Source organism: Cryptomeria japonica, chromosome 8, assembly GCF_030272615.1.
Source record: "Cryptomeria japonica chromosome 8, Sugi_1.0, whole genome shotgun sequence".
Classification (NCBI taxonomy): Eukaryota; Viridiplantae; Streptophyta; class Pinopsida; order Cupressales; family Cupressaceae; genus Cryptomeria; species Cryptomeria japonica.
Window position 1 is genome coordinate 479,155,405 of NC_081412.1, and position 19,350 is coordinate 479,174,754.

A 19,350-nucleotide genomic window follows, 5' to 3' on the forward strand; every position below is an offset into this window, starting at 1 on the left:
GGCATTGCAACTCATGGTTATGACTAATGAGTGGAATAGGTGGGCTGAGGCCAAGACAGAGCAGGGGAGAAGGGTGAAGGAGATAGTGAAGAGTGATGTGTTTTGGACTGATACGAAATACATTGTCTCCATCATTTCTCCAGTATTCCAGGTGATCAGATATGGGGATGGGGATGCACCTAACCTTGGAGAGGTGTATGAGTGCATTGACTCTATGCTTGGCCAGATGAGGGCTGCTGTGCGAGTGAAGGACCCCTCTCTAGCATTCTACAATGAGCAAATCCGGCCTATCATTCAGAGTAGATGGGACAAGTTGAACACTCCTTTGCATATGGCTGCCTTTGCCTTGAATCCTAAGTGGTACAAGGCTAGACCGGGTAGAACGACACCGATTGAGGATGATGAGGTGAAGGCAGGTTTCTTTAGGTGCATAGAGAAGATGTTTGATTCCAGAGATGGCGGCACAATACGCACTGAGTGGGGAAGATTTGCCACTCTTAGAGGTTATTCAGATGCAGCAAAGATGGATATAGACATTATGGCACAGGAGGACCCACTTTTGTGGTGGAAATGTCATGGCCCGAAATCTTTGACCACCACTCTAGCCATCCGTCTGCTATCCCAGGTTTCCAGTTCTTCAGCTGCTGAGAGGAACTGGTCTACATATAGCTTCATCCACTCTCTTAAGAGGAACAGACTTACCTCTAAGAGAGCAGAGAAGCTTGTGGTTGTACATAGTGCTTTGCGTCTCATTGACCGCAAGACACTTATGTACAAGGAGAGTCCAGCGGCACGATGGGATGTAGAGCCAGAGGAGCCTTCACAGATTGATGAGGATGATCCTACCACTTCAGATGCAGGGCTAGTTGGTGTGAGCTTGAGGGACCTTGATCCTCAGGAGTCCAGCAGTTCCAGTGAGGAGGAGTTTGCAGATGATTAGAGGCCTCCATTAGCTACAGTTTGAGTTTTCACTTTTCAGTTTTGTCATTTTGTATTTGACTCGTCTCTTTTGTAATACTATTGCTACACGTATTTGTATTTGGCTACTCATTGTAATGATGAATCATGTAATCATCTTTATTATTATAGACTTTGCAATGGCATCAGATATTCATATTTTTCGTTTTCCTTTTTCGATATTCATATGATAGAAATGAGAAATCTCCAATTTGACAATTTCATTTGTCAAATTTTATTTACTTTTAGTTTTAGCAATTAGCAATTAGTTACGTATCACTAATCTAAGTAATCTTGGTATTTCCTATAGTTTCATTTGAAATCTAATTCTTATACTGTTATACTGTTATACATCTTTTCAAAACTAGTTTTTCAAGTACTATATGTATATATATGAGCACCACCACCCCGCCACCCCCCCGCTGCCGTCCCCCCGCCGTCCCCCCGCCGTCCCCAAATTTAGGCCCTTGGTCCCCCCGTCCCCGAGACGCGTCCCCCTCGTCCCCCCGTCCCCCCGTCCCGAACGCCCGTGGAACACTGGATTTAATAGAGCATTGAGAGAGAATGCAAACCTTACATTGTTAAAAATTGCTATTATGGGAAAGGACATCCAAACTATCCAACTTCATTAAATCCCCTTTTAATGGTACATCCAACATTTTTAGACTTAGACCAAGCTTACTTTATTATATAAGGATAGGAAGTCTCAACCCTTACCCACTTATGTATAAGAAATCATGCAATTATATAAACTTATTTGATACAAGAGAGAGCATATAGAGGTGATATGTTTGGTAGATTTTCTCAATTAGTGAAAGAGAGCTAACATGGTTTATTATGCAACTATAAATCTCTTTCAAAAATAAAAGTTATTGAGTTAGTACGCTTAGTTAAGTGTATCATAAAGAGTCAAGATCCCCTAGCTAAAAGAAAAAAGAATAATTTGCATGAAAATATTTATTTTAAATCTTATTTTGTTACAAATCACTCCTAAGCATAATTGCACATAGCAAGAAAGTTAAAGATAAAATTGTTTGACTTGAATGACACCTACATATAAATTACCTAGGTTGGTAATTAAGACCAATAAACAATAAACGGAGAGCAACACTAAGCTCTATTCAACAATAAACATCCCTTGACATTAATTGATCCATAAGGATCTAGAAAAAAAACACTCAAGGAAAAAACTAAGAACTCCTTTTGAAAAGAAGCTCTACAATTGAGTGTTTTGCATAATAATCAAACCCTTAGGGACAACAACACCATGATTTAATTGTTGGGGTGGTTTTGTTTGTGATAATGGTGATTGAGGATGTGTCACATCAATTGCATTAATGGCATGATGGCTTCATCTCGATGTTTGTTAGAATTTTAATTTCTCTTCTAAGACAACACAAAATGGAACAACAAATGTGATAGAATCATACTTCAAGTTATAAGGGGAAGTTGCTTGAGACCTAAAACTTAAAACTATAAACCAATGTTACAAGACTCAGATTCAACTTAGCCTCGAAAAACTGATTTCTGACTTGGACTCAAACTTGGCCAAGACTTGGAAAATTGAGAAAACCACGAAATATGAAACTTTGGCTTGTTGTCACCTTCCTTGTAGTGATTTTGCTTGTGTGAAAGGAAGTGCAAGTTCAAATGCACATACATGAAGTCATCTACATTTCTTGAGTGTAGTCAATTACATTTTATCAAGTGGATAGAGTAGTATGCACTCCAATTCCTCTAAATTGAAGATGAAATAGAAACCTTGTAAGATTTTAAGTTGGAAAGTTAGAGCTATAAATATAAATTATAAATGAAGCTTCAAAAGTTGTATTTAATTTTTTTTAATAGTAAACTTGTAATGAAATGTTGATCTGGTGTAGTCACCAGTTAGGAGGGACCTCAAAAAGATCAATCTGGATCGGGCAACAAGAGTAAACACAACGGAAACAAGAGACTATGATGGAGACAATGCAAAACTGAGTATATTAGATCATGAAAACTTATTATAGATAGCCGGTAACATCCGGGTTACAAGATTCGACTCACTTGCTTGCTGCAAACATGCTTAATTAAAAAACGGGTCACTCTTGGACCTCCAAACCTAAGATCTATCTACAATGTTCTATCTGATTTCCTTCTGACTGACTTCTAATGCTCAATTACAATGATTTATATGATCCAAGAAGATCCGGTTGACCCAAAAGGAATCAAATGCTAAAGAACAAGATCAAACGTGTAAAACCAATAGGTCGACCTCCACCAAAGAGATTCCTTTGGAAAATCCAAAGGATGAAGTGTGGATCAAAGGGAAGGTCAGCCACACACCAAGGAACATTGGAATCAACTCACAGGTCTTCGCAAGCTACGTAAGGGATCCGATAGATTCACCAATGCAAATAGGTCCTAAATGGTTCCGATGCCAGAAAATTGTCTCGGAATCCAGAATCGATAACTTGTCAGAAAATGATCCAAATGCTCTGCGGTTTAGGAATAAGGAATATGATCATGTCCTCGAGCAAAATCCAACTCCACAAGATCCGGTGAGCCAATGCAAGAAAATGCAGAATGAAATGTTGAAATTGCAAAACAGAAAATAAATATTTTTGGTTGATGCAAGATAGCCAAGAACCGGGGATGCTCTTGCATCAGACATCCGGGGTTGTTGAAAAAGTGAATCTCTCACTTTGCCGGGGTTAGAGGAAAACCAAGGCGGTCTACCTCTGCTTGAGAAATCCAAGATGAATCTTCAACTGGTCTCTACTTCCATTTTACAAGATACTCTTTATATTGACTGTTCTGGGTGCTACGCCCAATCCTATTGTCCAAAATGTCTTCAATTTGATTTGGCTCCTTTCGGGGCAATTGTTTCTCCAAGTCTACAATACTGTCCTCATTGAGTTCTGGTTCATGATTCTGATGTAGATCTGCAATGTTAAATATAGGTGAAATACTCAAACTATCCGGTAACTCCACTTCATATGCTTTTTCGGAACTGAACTTCCTCAAGATCTTACAAGGTCCAAACTTCCTTATCTGCAACTTGCTATAGGTTCCAACTTGAAATCTCTCTTTTCTCAGATACACCATCACTTCATCGCCAACTTCAAATTCCGTATGTCTTCTCTTCTCATCTGCTTTCTCTTTATACTTGATGTTCATGTCCTCCAAACGCTGCTTAACCTGATTATGCAAGGCCTTCATGTGATCTACAAATTCTTCTGCCTCTGCACTCCACTTGTCTTCATTACTGACATCTCTTAATTCTGATATACCTCTAAGGTGTGCTCCGATAACAGTCTCAAAAGGTGTTCTTCTGGTACTCCTGCTCATTGGATTATTGTAGGCAAACTCTGTTTGTGCAAGAATCAAATCCCAACTTCCGGTTTTCTCTCGAACCAAGCATCTCAACAAATTTCCCAAGCTCCTGTTTACTACCTCTATCTGTCCATCAATCTATGGGTGAAAAGTAGAACTGAACTTCAAATCTGTCTTCATCTTCTTCCAAAGTGTTCTCCAAAAATAACCAACAAACTTAGTATCTTTGTCTGAAACTATGCTCTTAGGTAATCCATGCAACCTTACCACTTCCTTGAAAAATAGGTCAGCTATATGCACTACATCTGATGTCTTCTTACAAGGTATGAAATGAGCCATCTTCGAGAATCTATCCACTACCACAAATATAGAATCATTCCCTCTTTGTGTCTTGGGCAATCCAAGTGTGAAATCCATGCTTATATCCTCCCAAGGTCTATCCAATACTGTCAAAGGCTTATACAATCCCATATTCTGACTACTGCCTTTTGCAACTTGACAAACTCTACAACTCTGCACAAATTTCCTAACATCTTTATGAATTTGAGGCCAAAGTAATGCTCACTCACCAATGCTATTGTCTTATTAATGTAATAAAGGTAGGGAGAATCAACGAAGGACGTCCCATCTGTGCAGCCTAAACACAAACACCATGCAAGATATACTGGTAACTGGTAACACAACACAGATAAAGCAGAAAGAGCAACCAGTAACACCACATAATACATAACCGATAAACAGTATGAACAATTCTTATAACAATTTGAAGAATTACATATGCCACATTCTGGATTGCAGTCCAGGATACAAACAATGCTTATAACACAAATATAAGATCCGCAGATTATCTACACATCAAATCAGCCTCCGGTAATAGTCTGCCGGTTCAACCCTAATCCGGACCTCAGCCCTTCCGGCTTCAAACCTACTAGACCAGAATCTCATTGGTTTTACATATTCTTTCGATCTTGAACTTTTGTCTTCTATCTTCTGTATCCTGTCCCCTCAAATGATTCGCAAAACTTCAATTTATATCGTCCGCAAATAAGAAATACTTGATCAAGTCGGCCCAAAGACCAACCAGTTCATAATGAAACGTGCTAACGGTAACATGTCGACTCAAATCACTAAGAACATCTCCAAAAAGCATAAAACATCACACGGTTCTTCGGGAACATCAGAAAAGACTCAAGAAACATAAATCAACGATCTGCAAGTCACGAAATCAACCGCAACTCGAAATCATCTTTGCTCAACACTCTGCAAGACTAACCGGTAAGAACACATCAACCGGGCCAATACCAGAATCGATATCTTACTGGAATTAAATCCAAATGCCATGAATCTCGAACACGATAAAGACAATGAACTCAAGGGAATAAATCCAAATCCACAACGCTAAACTCTCAAACATGAAGAAATGCCACGATCTCTAAGCAACTCCACAACTAACTGCTCAAACCAGTAAGAACTACACCGGTGCTCCTGCATCAGACTCTCAAGGTTAATTGAAAAGTGAGTCCCATCACTTGATCCGGTTCGACGATCTGTCAGTAGGTACTTGCAAGTGCCTCAGGGGTTCGACGATTTGACTTCAGGTTTCGGTTGCCTCTCCTTAGTGATCTATCGGTCCAACCTACAGCCTGCCTCAATCGACAATCTATTCAAGTCTCCACCCACTAACTGCATCAAGCTCAAGCTCTAGGATCGACGGTCTACCTGCAAGCCTTGCTCTGCCTCACGTTCGACGATCTGAACAAGTCCACAAGTTGCCTCAACTTCCTCTCCAACCAACCGGTACACAACCAACACTCTTTCCAACAATAGGTTCACAAACCAACTCTAATACCATTTGATGCAGTCAAGGTAGGGAGATCCAATGAAGGATGCCCCATCCTTGCAGCCTAAACACAAACACCATGCAATATATACCGGTAACCGGTAACACAACACAGATAAAGCAGAAAGAGTAACCGGTAACACCACATAATATATAACCGGTAAACAGTATGAACAATTCTTTTAACAGTTTGAAGAATTACACATGCCACATTCTGGATCGTAGTCCAGGATACAAACAATGCTTACAACACAAATATAAGATCCGCGCATCATCTACACATCAAATCGGCCTTCGGTAACAGTCTGCTGGTTCAACCCTAATCCGGACCTCAACCCTACCGAGTTCAGACCTACCGGACCAGAATCTCACCGGTTCTACATCGTCGCTCAATCTCAAATTTCTGTCTTCTATCTTCTGTCTCTTGTCCCCTCAAATGATTCACAAAACTTCTATTTATACTGTTCACAAATAATAATAACTTGATCAAGTTGGCCCAAAGACCAACCGGTTCATAATGAAACGTGCTAACGATAACATGTCGGCTCAAATTACTAAGAACATCTCCAAAAAGCATAAAACATCACGCAGTTCTCCGGGAACATCGGAAAAGAATCAAGAAACATAAATCAACGATCCGCAAGTCATAGAATCAACCCCAACCCGAAATCATCTTCGCTCAACACTGTGCAAGACTAACCGGTAAGAACACATCAACCGGGCCAATACTAGAATCCATATCTCACTGGAATTAAATCCAAATGCCATGAATCTCGAACACGGTAAAGACAATGAACTCAAGGGAATAAATCCAAATCCAAATATACAATAACAAACTTACCCAAGAATTTCTTCAATACCTCATTCATCAACCTCATGAAAGTACTAGGTGCATTAGTCAACCCAAAAGGCATCGCCAACCATTCATACAATCCTTCATTTGTCTTGAATGATGTCTTCCACTCATTTCCTTCTCTGATTCTGATATGATGATATCCACTCTTCAAGTCTATCTTTGTGTAGTATTTGGCTCCACTCAAATAGTCCATTATGTCATCCATCATAGGTAAAGGAAACCGATAATTCACTGTGATTTTGTTTATTGCTTTGGAATCGGTACACATCCTCCATTCTCCATTCTTCTTAGGGGCTAATACTATTGGTACTGCACAAGGACTCAGACTTTCTCTGATCAAACCTTTCTTCAGCAATTCATGCACTTGTCTATTCAATTCTTCGTTTTCTGTCAGTGTTAACCAATGTGCAGCTTTGTTAGGCAAACTAGCTCCAGGAATCAGGTCCATGCAATGGTTGATACTTCTCACAAGTGGTAATCCATCAGGTACATTATCTGAAATAATGTCTTCATACTCTGTCAGTAACTGTTTTATCTCTTTCGATTGTTCTTCATGTTCCAGGTTCTCAGTCTTCTTTGGAACTAAGGCAAAACACACATTCTCATGTCTCGTTCCATCCAGGAACTTCCTTCCATCCACTAAATAGATTCTAGCATTCGTACAAACTTCACTATTTAGGGGTTCCTCCAAGGGTAACAAGGTTTGTTTCATCCCATTTGCTACAATAGTGTATATGTTCTTTCTCCCATCATGTATTGCTTGACTATTAAATTGCCAAGGTCTACCCAACAAAAGGTGAGAAATATTCATAGGATTAATATCACACAAGACTTCATCATGATAATTTCCAATTTTCAATTTCACCAAACATTGCGCACTTACTAATAACTTATGATCATCTCGAGTCCATGCTATCTGATAAGGCTTAGGGTGTTTCAATCTTTCCAACTTCAACTTATTCACCATTTCTTCTGGAACAAGATTATTCGAACTATCACTATCGATAACAACTTTACAACACTTATCAGATACCTTACATCTAGCCTTGAACAAATTTCTACTTTGTAAGGGCTCCTCATCTTCTCCAGTATGACACAAAGCTCTCCTCATCATCAATAGTTCTCCATCTTTTTGGTTTGTTAGCTGATCCGGTGGGGCTTTCTTCTACCAATGATGTTCTTCCAGTGTTCTCTGTCTTCTTACATTCAAAAGCATGATGTCCTTCTCCTCCACACTTAAAGAAAGTTCCTCTAAACACTCTCTTATCTTGTCTTCTGTCATCCTTTCCAAAATTTTCATTTCGGTAGCCATCAAGTTCACTTCGCCGGTAGAAATTTCTATCATCCTTCTTGTATGAATTACCTTCTTTGCTTACTTGTCCTTGTTCTGATCCGTACAGGTTCCTCTTTCTCCTTGAAATCTTCCTCCGGAAAACCTTCCACCTGTACCTCGCTGTCTCTGCTCATGTCTTTTGTTCAAATTCTCTTTTGCTTTCAAGGCATACTAGTACGCTTCTTCAACACTTTGCAACTTGATCAAACTGAGTTCATTTTGTATAGACATCCATAGTCCATTCAAATATCTCGCAACTTGTTCAACCTCATCATCGACATGTCCGGATCTAGTATTCAACTTGTAGAATGCTTCGTTGTACTCCTTCACACTAGATTCCTTCTGGTTCAAGTTCTTCAACTTGCGGAACAGATTTACTTGATAATCAACTGGCATAAACTTCGATTTTAACTTAGCAACCATTCGCTCCCATGATTTGATCTTCTCTTTACCTATTCTCTGTCTATCAACCTGCAAATGCTCCCACCAAAGAGATGCATGACCTTTCAACTGGGTACATGCATACTTCACCTTTCTTTCCTCCGCGATGTTCTCAAAATCAAAATACTTTTCCATCTCCGAGATCCAATCCATCAATTAATCCGAATTCAACTTTCCATCATACTTCAGTGGGGTAAAATGTGGTTTAGTGTTCGCCTTACTCAAAACCCTCAAGAACCTTTCTTCATCTGGATCGATCGTTGGTGGATTTGCTACTTGTTTTGTCGGGGTTTCGTCTTCCTCATCTTCGCTCACATCTTTAATATGTCGGCCTCTTCTCTGGGCTATCTCAATGACTTCCAACCTGACTGCAATTCCTCGCAACATTTACATCACACTAGGGTCTGCATTCCCATGTGCTCCACCATTCCTATTTCCTCTTTGCGTCATCTTCATGCCAATCCTCTGCAGCTGCAAGTCGGATCCACAGTCCGCCACCCTACAACAAAATTCTCAGGACAACACAATCTTCAGAACAAAATCTCGCTCTGATACCACTTGGTGCAGTCACTGGTTAGGAGGAACCTCAAAGAGATCAATCCAGACCGGGCAGCAAGAGTAAACACAACGGAAACAAGAGGCTATGATGGAGACAATGCAAAACTGAGTATATTAGATCATGAAAACTGATTGCAGATTAACGGTAACATCCGGGTTACAAGATTCGACTCACTGGCCTGTTACAAACATGCTTAATTACAGAACAGGTCACTCTCGAACCTCCAAACCTAAGATCTATCTACCATGTTCTATCTGATTTCCTTCTGACCGACTTCTAATGCTCAATTACAATGATTTATATGATCCGAGAAGATTCGGTCGGCCCAAAAGGAATCAAATGCCGAAGAACAATATCAAACATGTAAAACCAATAGGTCGGCCTTCACCAAAGAGATTCCTTCAGAAAATCCAAAGGATGAAGTGCAGATCAAAGGGAAGGTCGGCCACACACTAAGGAACATTGGAATCAACGCACAAGGCTCCACAAGCTACGAAAGGGATCTGGTAGATTCACCAATGTTGCAAATAGGTCCTAAACGGTTTTGGTGCCAGAAAATTGTCTCGGAATCTGGAATCGATAACTTGCCGGAAAATGATCCAAATGTTTTGCGGTTTAGGAATAAGGAATATGATCATGTCCTCAAGCAAAATCCAACTCCACAAGATCCTGTGAGCCAATGCAAGAAAATGCTGAATGAAATGCTAAAATTGCAAAACAATATATATATATGGCCACAACTTGCCCAATTTTGCCCTAATCTTTGTCAAATTTGAACTGAGTACTCGTCTGGACATTTGGCAAGCTTTAAGACTTAGAAGACTCAAATACTTGGCCAATTTGAGATATTTTGCAAATGGGTATTAGAGCAAGGGAAAAACAAAGAGAAAGTCACAAACACAGAAGCACAACTGATCCAAATACCCACAAAGATCTCTTAGATCAATTATCAACAATGGAAAAACAAAGGTGGTACAAAGTGATATATATAATTGAGATAGTAGTATTTCTATTTTTTATGTCGGTTTTGTTTATCATATGATATTGTATGGTATTTTGAACTCAATTGTTGCAAATATGTATACACTTGTGAATTTTAGTTTTCTATGGATGAACCCAATTCTTAATTTTTTGAATTGATTTTTCCAAGTGTTTGGCTCCTAAACCTGAATTGAAACTAGTAATAGGATCAATAACTTAGATTAGAAACATTACCTTTAAATAATGCTTGGGGAAGAGTTGTGATAAATTAAGATCTTTGTTAAATTGAGACCTATTTACATATTTATGTACATGTATATACATATCTTAATGTTGTTAGTTGGAAAAGATTCTTGTTTCCTAATTTAGTCAAATTTTATAGCTTCATTCATTTATAAATTGGACTCAACTGATACAATATTTTAACCATCTATTTTTTCCTTTGCATCCAGAAGTTTGGACGATCTCTTCTAGCAGAGCATTTAAAAATACCTCAACGAATTATGTTGACAATTTCTAATGATGCTTCTTAGTGACATGTTATATTCTCAAGATGCCAAAGAGCATTTGTAAAAGTTACACAAACATTTCACGGGTTTTGTACATACCTTTTTTCAAACAACATTTTTGCATTGCACACTTGTCTTGTCTTATTTCAAAAATTTTATTAGATATTCTTTTTGGTAGATAAATATATGTATATTTGAGCTCCAAGAGTATGTTTTATACATTAAGAAGCAGTTGTATGAAAATTGTAGAAATAGTATATTACTTTTTAATTCTTAATGGTGTATTTTCTAACATTAAACAATAATGATTTATAGAATTTTTCTTAATTTAAATTTATTTGTTTAGAAATCTTGGTTGCATATGCTCATTGGCAATTCACATTTATTTTTATTTATATAATTTAAGTTAAGAATTGCATTTTGCAATGTAGTAGTTAAGCTATTTTTTTAAATTCATGATAAAATATTTCTCCCTTTTAAGTATAGATAGACTTGAAGTTTATGTATAATATTCTTATTTTTTTTATATATTTTTTGAATTAAAAGGCATATGCTGCATATTTTATATTAATATAATAAGATATTTACAGGATACCAAAATTATAGTACTGGCCAGAGCATTACAAAAATTTACAACATTTTGCAAATTACATTATATTACTTAGAAACCATAACACGAAAGGTATTTATATAGACCTATATTAAACATGCTAAACATTAAAAGCATATTGTACCTATGTAGTCAGTATGGACAAATATGTTTAGCTATAACCTATTACATTGCTTGCCAAAAAAACCACAGAGATAATCCTCTAACCACGAAACTGTCTTTTGGAAGAGGATGGTTCTCCATGTTGGCTATCCATTTTACGCTTTATCCCAGATGCACCACCTTCACTCTTTTGAGTGCTTTAATCCTGGTCGAATCAAGCTCATTTCGGTGGGTCTACAAAACATTATACAATCTCCATGGATCATCATTGTGCAGGTCTTGCACAAAAGCATAAAAAAATTCACCCGATTTAGTATGTTTAAGGTCCCATTTGGGAAAAAGCCATAGGATATAATCATTACCGGAGGCCAAATTGTATTTTTGCAGACATTTCAAAAGTTCACCATGCTTCAAAAAACCTGGTATAACAGAGTCACCCACAATAATCTTGAGCAATTCAAAGGACTAAAGACCATCCAAGAGTTTGATAGGAATATAGAGAGGAGCTGGGAGGGAAATAGCAATCGAGGAGCCGAAGGGGACAAGATTCATTCCCCTATTACATTTTTCATGGCATCTAAATGATCAGAACAAGACACTTTGAAAACCCTACTGCTTTCCCCATCATCCAGCGTTTCTACAAAAGGTAATCCCCCCCTTTTTGGTTTCACTGGGACCCTAAAGTTTTTCAGGTAATGGTCCATACTCAAGAGGAATTTGAAAATGCAGCCCTCTTTTGAGATATTTAAAGCCCCAATTACCAACTAGATAAATGGAAAAGTCGGGTAAACAAGAAACTATTACATAGAAGAGAAAATTTGTGATAGATACTTTTTACTCGAACATATGACCGCTTGAAAGCAACAGAGGTCGAGTAGTTTAAACTTGAAAGGAGCACCAAGCCAAACTCCCACAATTCATGCCGAGTAAAATCACCACACCGCAATGAACTCTTCGACCAAACACCTTCAATTAATACCTTGCTTGTATATGCTGGAATAAATAAATAGGGAAACTTATGAACATTTCCATAAACGACAATCATGAAAAGATATGCGATATCAATATCGTAGCTTGGATTAAAGAAGGTTGCCATCCCTGAATGATTTATTGCAATGACATTTGCAGAAGTGGAGTGCGAATATACTTGTAGAAGTCAAATCCATATAAGCTCGCATCAAATATTGGGAGCTTAGTTGTCCTCGGGTTTTGCGGTACAAAACAAGTGTTGCCAAGTAATTAAGCAAAAACATGCGGCCATAGAATGAAGATTGATGTATGTGTTGGCACTCGTGTGAGTAGTGGAGTAGGCTGAGTCACGTACGTGGGCATTATTGCATTTTCAAAATGCATTAATGTGAGAAATCTTGCAAATATTTGAATGTTAGCACCTCAATCTTCAGATGTCGTAAATGTGGGGACTTGCGAAGGCAACGTGAGCTATCACGAACTGGAGAAGAGCCATGTCAGCCATTTTAGTGGAAAGTTTGAAATATCTTTTGATGATGCCAATAACGCCAGCTAGACTTGAAAAAATTATATAATATGACAAAATGATAGTCGACAAAGGGTCGAAAATTGTTCCTGCAAAACAAAATGAATTAGTAACAAAAGTAGTTGACCTTGAACCAATTACTACATCATGTCATCTCTTAAGACTTGTAAATGTCTCTGAGGCATAGTAATGTCATCTTTCACAAATGTGTCAAATTCACCTGCTTGAGCAATAGCTATGTTTGCTAATTCATCTGCCGCTTTATTGGCTTCCCTGTATACACGATTGGTCTGATATGAATCAAAATCATAGAGAATTTGCTTAACTTTTTGCAGAATATGGGCAATCTTCCAGTTACAAACTAATTGCTCCCTGTAGGCATTGATAATTAACAAAGAATCCCCTTCAATTAAGAGCATTTTAATATTCAAATCCCTTGTTGTATTTCTGCTTGATTATTCGTTCCTTCAGGAAGCTTAATTGATTTAGCTTGGAGTAGCTATCCCTTTTGATCTCTCAATAGGATCCCTGCTCCAAAAAGACTTGGATTACCTTTTGAAGATCCGTCAAAATTCAGTTTAATATAATTGCATTGGGGAGGTAGCCATCTAACCTTACTTCTATCTATCTTAACAAAGTTTCCAACATGCTGACTTCCTTTCAATGGTAAAGAAAGTTGAGGCCATAACTTTAAGTGAGATGCATCCCAATCTGTGAAGTCAGATGATACATTCTTTGACTTGGAAACATAAGCATTTGTAATTTCACATAGGGATTTTTCAATTCCAACAAGAACATATATAATTGATGAGGATTGTTTTATGAAAATCCTTTTGTTCCTCTCCCACCATATAGACCAAATTGTAGTGGAGGGGATAATTCTCCAAATACTTGCAAAAAAAGAGCTTTTGTGTAGAATAGACCATGCTAAGAACATGTCCCACAATTTTTATGGTGAAGGTGAATGCCATTGAAGTTTTGATTTCACTTTCAAAAGAAAAAAGAATAATGAAGAAAGAGATGATCTATATCCTCAATTGGCCCATTACATAGTACACAAGGAAAAGGGGCTTGGGATATCCCTAGCTTAACTAAACGATCACTTGTGAGGATTCTATGTTTCAATGATATCCAATTGAAACATTCCAGCTTTAGGAAGAATCCATAGAGACCAACAAAAGGTTAAAGCTCTTTGGACATTGAATTGACCTTGGCAAGCTATTGCAGCTTTATACCCAAGTTTGACTGTGTAATGTCCTGTCTTAGAAGGTGCCCAAATGAGATTATCATTTTGAAAAGTAACAAAAACTTGTCAACTTTCAATAGCCGCAGTGAGTTGTTCTTGAAGATTTGGAGACAAAAATGGAGCTTCCAATTTTTTCTAGCATACTTTACCTATTTGTGTGTCTGTAGGCCTAAAATAATCCTTAACCTTTGTGTCAATTGTTTGTGAGAAGTATTGTTGAGCTTCATGGAATCCACAAACAAAATGCAGAGATGGATAAGCATTCCATGAATCACACCAAAAAGAGGCTAACTCTCCATTATGAATTTGCCAAGTGAGGTGAGGTAAAATCAAATGTCGGCAACTTAGAATGAAGTTTCGCACAGGTGATCCACAAGGAGTATTTTGAATAGTGAAGATTCTAGACGAGGAATTTGAATCTAGATACTTTGCCTAAAGTAATGTAGCCCAAATTGTTGATGGTTTTGCATACATATTCCACACTACTTTTGCTCCCAAAGAAATATTTCTAGTCATTAAATTATGTAGACCTACACCACCTGATGATTTATTGGAACAAATACTATTTAATGAGATCAAAGGAATCTTCTTCTTCTCATCAATATTGCCTTTCCAAAGAAATGACTTGATTAACTTTTCTATAGCTGTAATGATTGGTCTTGGTGCTTTGAGAACAACCATATGATAATTTGGGATAGTTGATAATACTGTCTTGATCATTAGAATTCTACCCGATAAGGAAATCCATCTACCTTTCCAAGAAGAAATCCTCTTCTAAATAGCTTGAATGACCTTATCCCAATATGAAGCTCGAGAGACTCCAATGAAGGGGATGCCTAAATACGAAGACGGTAGATCAACCTGTTGGAAGCACAAGATATCCTTGAGTGACTTCTGTTTATTGATATCAGAATTGAATATATATTTTTTTACTTGAGGATTTATTTTTTGATTTGAAGCCAACATATATGTCTCGAATACATTCTTTATACTTTTGGCTTCCACCTCTAATGCCTGTCCAAAAAGGATTGTGTCATCTGCAAACAAAGAGTGTGTAACATCAATCTGGGTGTGTTGAATTCTTACCCCTTTCCATAGCCCTTGTGAGTTTGACTTCTTGATAGATCTACTCAATGCCTCAGCCAAAATGATAAATAATAAAGGAGACAAAGGATCTCCTTGTCTGATTCCTTGAGAAGAAGGAAATAATCCTGTTGTTGATCCATTGATTAATACTAAGAATTAACTCCTAAAATACACGCATATATCCATCTTCCCACATTTCTGTTCAAACCTAACTTATAGAAGATATCCATAAGGAAATCGCAATTGACTCTGTCATAAGCCTTCATCATGTCGAACTTAATGATTAAAGCTTGTAGCTTATCAGTAGATATTGAATGTAAGATTTCATGTGCAACAATGGCACCCTCTGATGTCTCCCTTTGTGGAACAAAACCTCCCTGTTCAGGTGATATTATAGTTGGAATGAGATGCTTCAACCTCATATATATAGCTTTTGTGAAGATTTTATAAATAGTATTGCACAATGAAATTGGTCTAAAATCAGAAAAGGAAATTGGAGATTGAACTTTTGGGATAAGGGCAATGTGGGTAGTATTGAATTGGTACATCATACTACCAAATCGTCCAAATTCTTCCAAATCTTTGAGTAGGTCAAAACATATGAAATCCCAACATTTAAAAAAAAAAGAGAGCAGTAAAACCATGCAAACCCAGAGCCTTATCTGGGGTCATAGAGAAAACAACCTTTTGGAGCTCTTCCATTGATAAAGGTGTTGATAAAGATCAATTATCATCTTTTGAGATAATAGAAGGAATGCAATCAAGCAATTGGTTCCTAGCCTGAAATATTTTATCAGATTGGTAGTTCGGGGCTAAGAGAAGATTTGAGAAAAAATTGACCGCCTCTTGCTTAATATCTTCTTCACCCACTAATTTTTGACCAGTGATACTATCTGAAATTGAAAAAAGAGTACTTTTTGCTTTTTGAATTTGAGCTGATTTATGGAAGAATTTTGTATTCTGATCACCTTCTTTAAGCCAAAGTTCCCTAGATTTCTGTCTCCAATATATCTCCTCTTGTTGAAAGTTCTTCCCACTTCGCTTGTAGTGACTTTTGTTGAAGAAAAGAGGAAGAATCCATCCCATATTGTATAATTTTCTCATTCATGTCATGCAATTGTTTAGATACCAATTCCTTTTGGGAGAAAATATTTTTAAACACATTGCTATTCCAATCTTTTACTTGAGTTTTAATATATTTCAACTTATGAAATAGCTTGAATTGAAATGTACCATCCACTCTGGGAGCATGCTTCCACCAAGTGTTCAATAGAGGTAAGAAATCTTGATGTCTAAACCACATGGCTTGAAACTTAAAAGACACCTTAATTGGTAAAATAACATTTGGAGCGTGCAACATAAGACTGATCGGAAAATATGGAAGAATTTCAGATTGAAGCTTGTATTTTTCTGCAATCCACATTGCAGATGTCAAGAATCTATCTAGCCTGACTGCAATATGAAAATGGCCTTGCCTTTTATTTGTCCAAGTAAAAGAGCCATTTGTAGGAACAATATCAATAAATGTATTGTTTTGAATAAAGATCTGAAAGTCACGCATGACTTTAGTTGGAGGTATAATGCCTCCAATTTTTTCAAACAAGGACATAATTACATTGAAATCCCCAACTAGAATCACTTTGAGGGACTCATGTTTCTCAAGGAAAGATTCAATATCACCCCATGGCATACCTTTAGCTTGAGTGGAATTAGGAGCATATACATTTATTAGGATAAATTGCAAATCAAATCAAACAACTTTGAATGCTTGCCAATTTGGGGATTCCACTAAATGTTGTAAGGAGAGAGATGTTGACTTCCATAATGCCAACAGTCCCCCAAAAGCACCATCAGATGGTGTATGAAAAGCTGACCTGCACCCCACTTAGACAAAACAACCTTATAAGTCTCTGCTGACAATTTTGTTTCTTGAAGAAAAACAACGTTTGCCCCACAAGAATCCAATTGACGCTTGATGCAAGCTCCTTTGCCAGGGGCATTAATACCCCTGACATTCTAGGAAACAATTTTCATAAACACATCGGAGAGCTATTGGCTCCCCTCTGTCTCTTTTTGATACTGTCATTCAAAGTTATTTGTCTCCCTGACACAATCTCTTGTTGAGTGATGAGCTCCAGTTTCTTCCTTCCACGTTTGTTTGGAGATTTAACTTGATTAAGCAAGGGGCTTTGTTGGATAGCCAGAGTTGTTGTGAAGTTAACGTCCATTTCATCTTCTACTAAGGCCTGTGAGCTTGGTGGGGGTGATGATGAAGAAGGCCCCATAAGTAGGAGAGGTTCTTCAATAATAGGAACAGAGTCCCCTGCTTCTGTATCCAAAGCCAATGGAGGCTGATGGGAAAACGATTCCATAACCAGATTAACTTCACAAGAGATTGACTTAGGAAAAACTGCTTCGGTATGCAAATCTGATGATTCTTTATCCATGTTAAAAGGAAAGGCAGGATTGGTTTGTTGCTCATTTTCAAAACGGAGCAAGTGGGAAGGACTTTCCATACTTAAAAGAGAGTTTGCATCAAATGCCCCCCATGTCAATGTTGATGCAACAGAGTTAACCTGAATCTTTGAAAGCTTAATATGTGGAACATACAAGTGGAGAACCAAGCTGTTAAACAAGGTAGCAAGATGTGTCAATGTACAAGACATTTTGGTTGGCTGTTGAAGATTTGTTTTCAAACATTTTTTGGAAATAGGTAGAGAGATATGAATCGTGGGTGAATTACTTGTAGACCTTGAAGAGGAACCCACTTCGCTGATGGAAACATACCCCAAATCTGAGCAAAATACAATTTCTTTTCCCTTATGAGTATTACTAATGGAAAGGTTTGAACGTGCCTCCTGAGGGGCAATATGTTGCTCAATCTGCATACATTTCTTGCTAGAATGACTTGAGAGGTGACAAATTTGACAAGCATTGTGGGGGCTTTCATAAAACAGTTTTTGAAGGTAAAGACCATAGGACGATTTAAACATCAATTTTTTTGGATAGTCTTATCCACATTTATCATTATACAAACCCTAACCAGCAGAAGAGGGTTAGCTAAAAAATGCATGTCATGTTCTACAAAAACCCCAATCTGATTTGCTAAAACCTCCATAATGAATGGTTCTCTATATTCCAGAGGGAGGGACCAAAGTTGGATCTAGAAAGGTACAAATTTCATATGATGGGAGCGAGGATTGAAATTCGGGGTCCATGTAGTCAAATATAAACCAGACCCTTTAAAAAAGCAAGATTTTATTGCCAAAACATCGAGTTTTTCTTGAACGGAAGAGAAAAAGACAATAAAAAACTCGGATCCTTTATCAATGTAGAACACCTAGTTCGCTCCATGCCAATGATCAAAGACCCACGCTTTCAAGTCTGCAATCTGAGGAGAGAAACACCAGAACTTGCCAATAAGCGTTGTATTACTCAATTCTTGTATTTGAGAAGAGATCATATTGTTTGGCAGAAACACTTGTGGTATTGGTGTTTGTCGATGCGATTTCCCAATTTGACGAGAACGTGCATTAGAAAAACCTTGTTGATGGTGTTTCCCAACAGATCAATGATTCTTTGCAGAAGATAATGGAGTCTACTCCCTCACATAACCTTTTGAAACCGGAATGTTATTTGGAAAGGTAGTTGGACAATGGGAACCAATGACCTTGGACCTCTGATTACGCAAATGTGCAAAATATTTGTCCCGATTTAGCAGAATATTATTTGGGAAAGACTTGTGGAGCAGGATATTATTTGGGGAAGAAAGAAAACCTTCTGTATCCAGCTCACAAATGTCAAAGACTGGCTTATGTGTGTAATCTAGCCTCCATGGATTCCATGGTCTATGAGTTAGATTCACACTTTGTTGTATAACCCTATTCCATTTTCTACCTGATGACCTCGAAGGTTGAGCCCAATTCTACTCGCCTTTCTGTTTTTGAAAAACATGACTGTTGGGTTGTTGCAGCTCATATTTCGGAGCTCCACCCATCTTTTTGGCTATCGATGAGCTGA

The 19,350-nt window shown here is 37.8% G+C and overlaps 1 protein-coding gene across 2 annotated transcripts in view; it reads left to right on the plus strand.

Moving 5' to 3' along the window:
- The window catches only part of LOC131043756 (uncharacterized), a 176,589-nt gene extending 165,666 nt beyond the window's left edge, over nt 1–10,923 (plus strand). Inside the window, exon 11 of one of the 2 annotated variants that reach the window (XM_057976987.2) lies at nt 10,738–10,923. In XM_057976987.2, the coding sequence (XP_057832970.2) occupies nt 10,738–10,815 (78 nt within the window). In that variant the 3' untranslated portion in view covers nt 10,816–10,923. Of the gene's footprint in view, nt 1–10,734 lie in introns of both variants that reach the window. The other variant, XM_057976985.2, reaches the window with a different exon arrangement.
- The last annotated feature ends 8,427 nt before the right edge of the window (nt 10,924–19,350 follow it).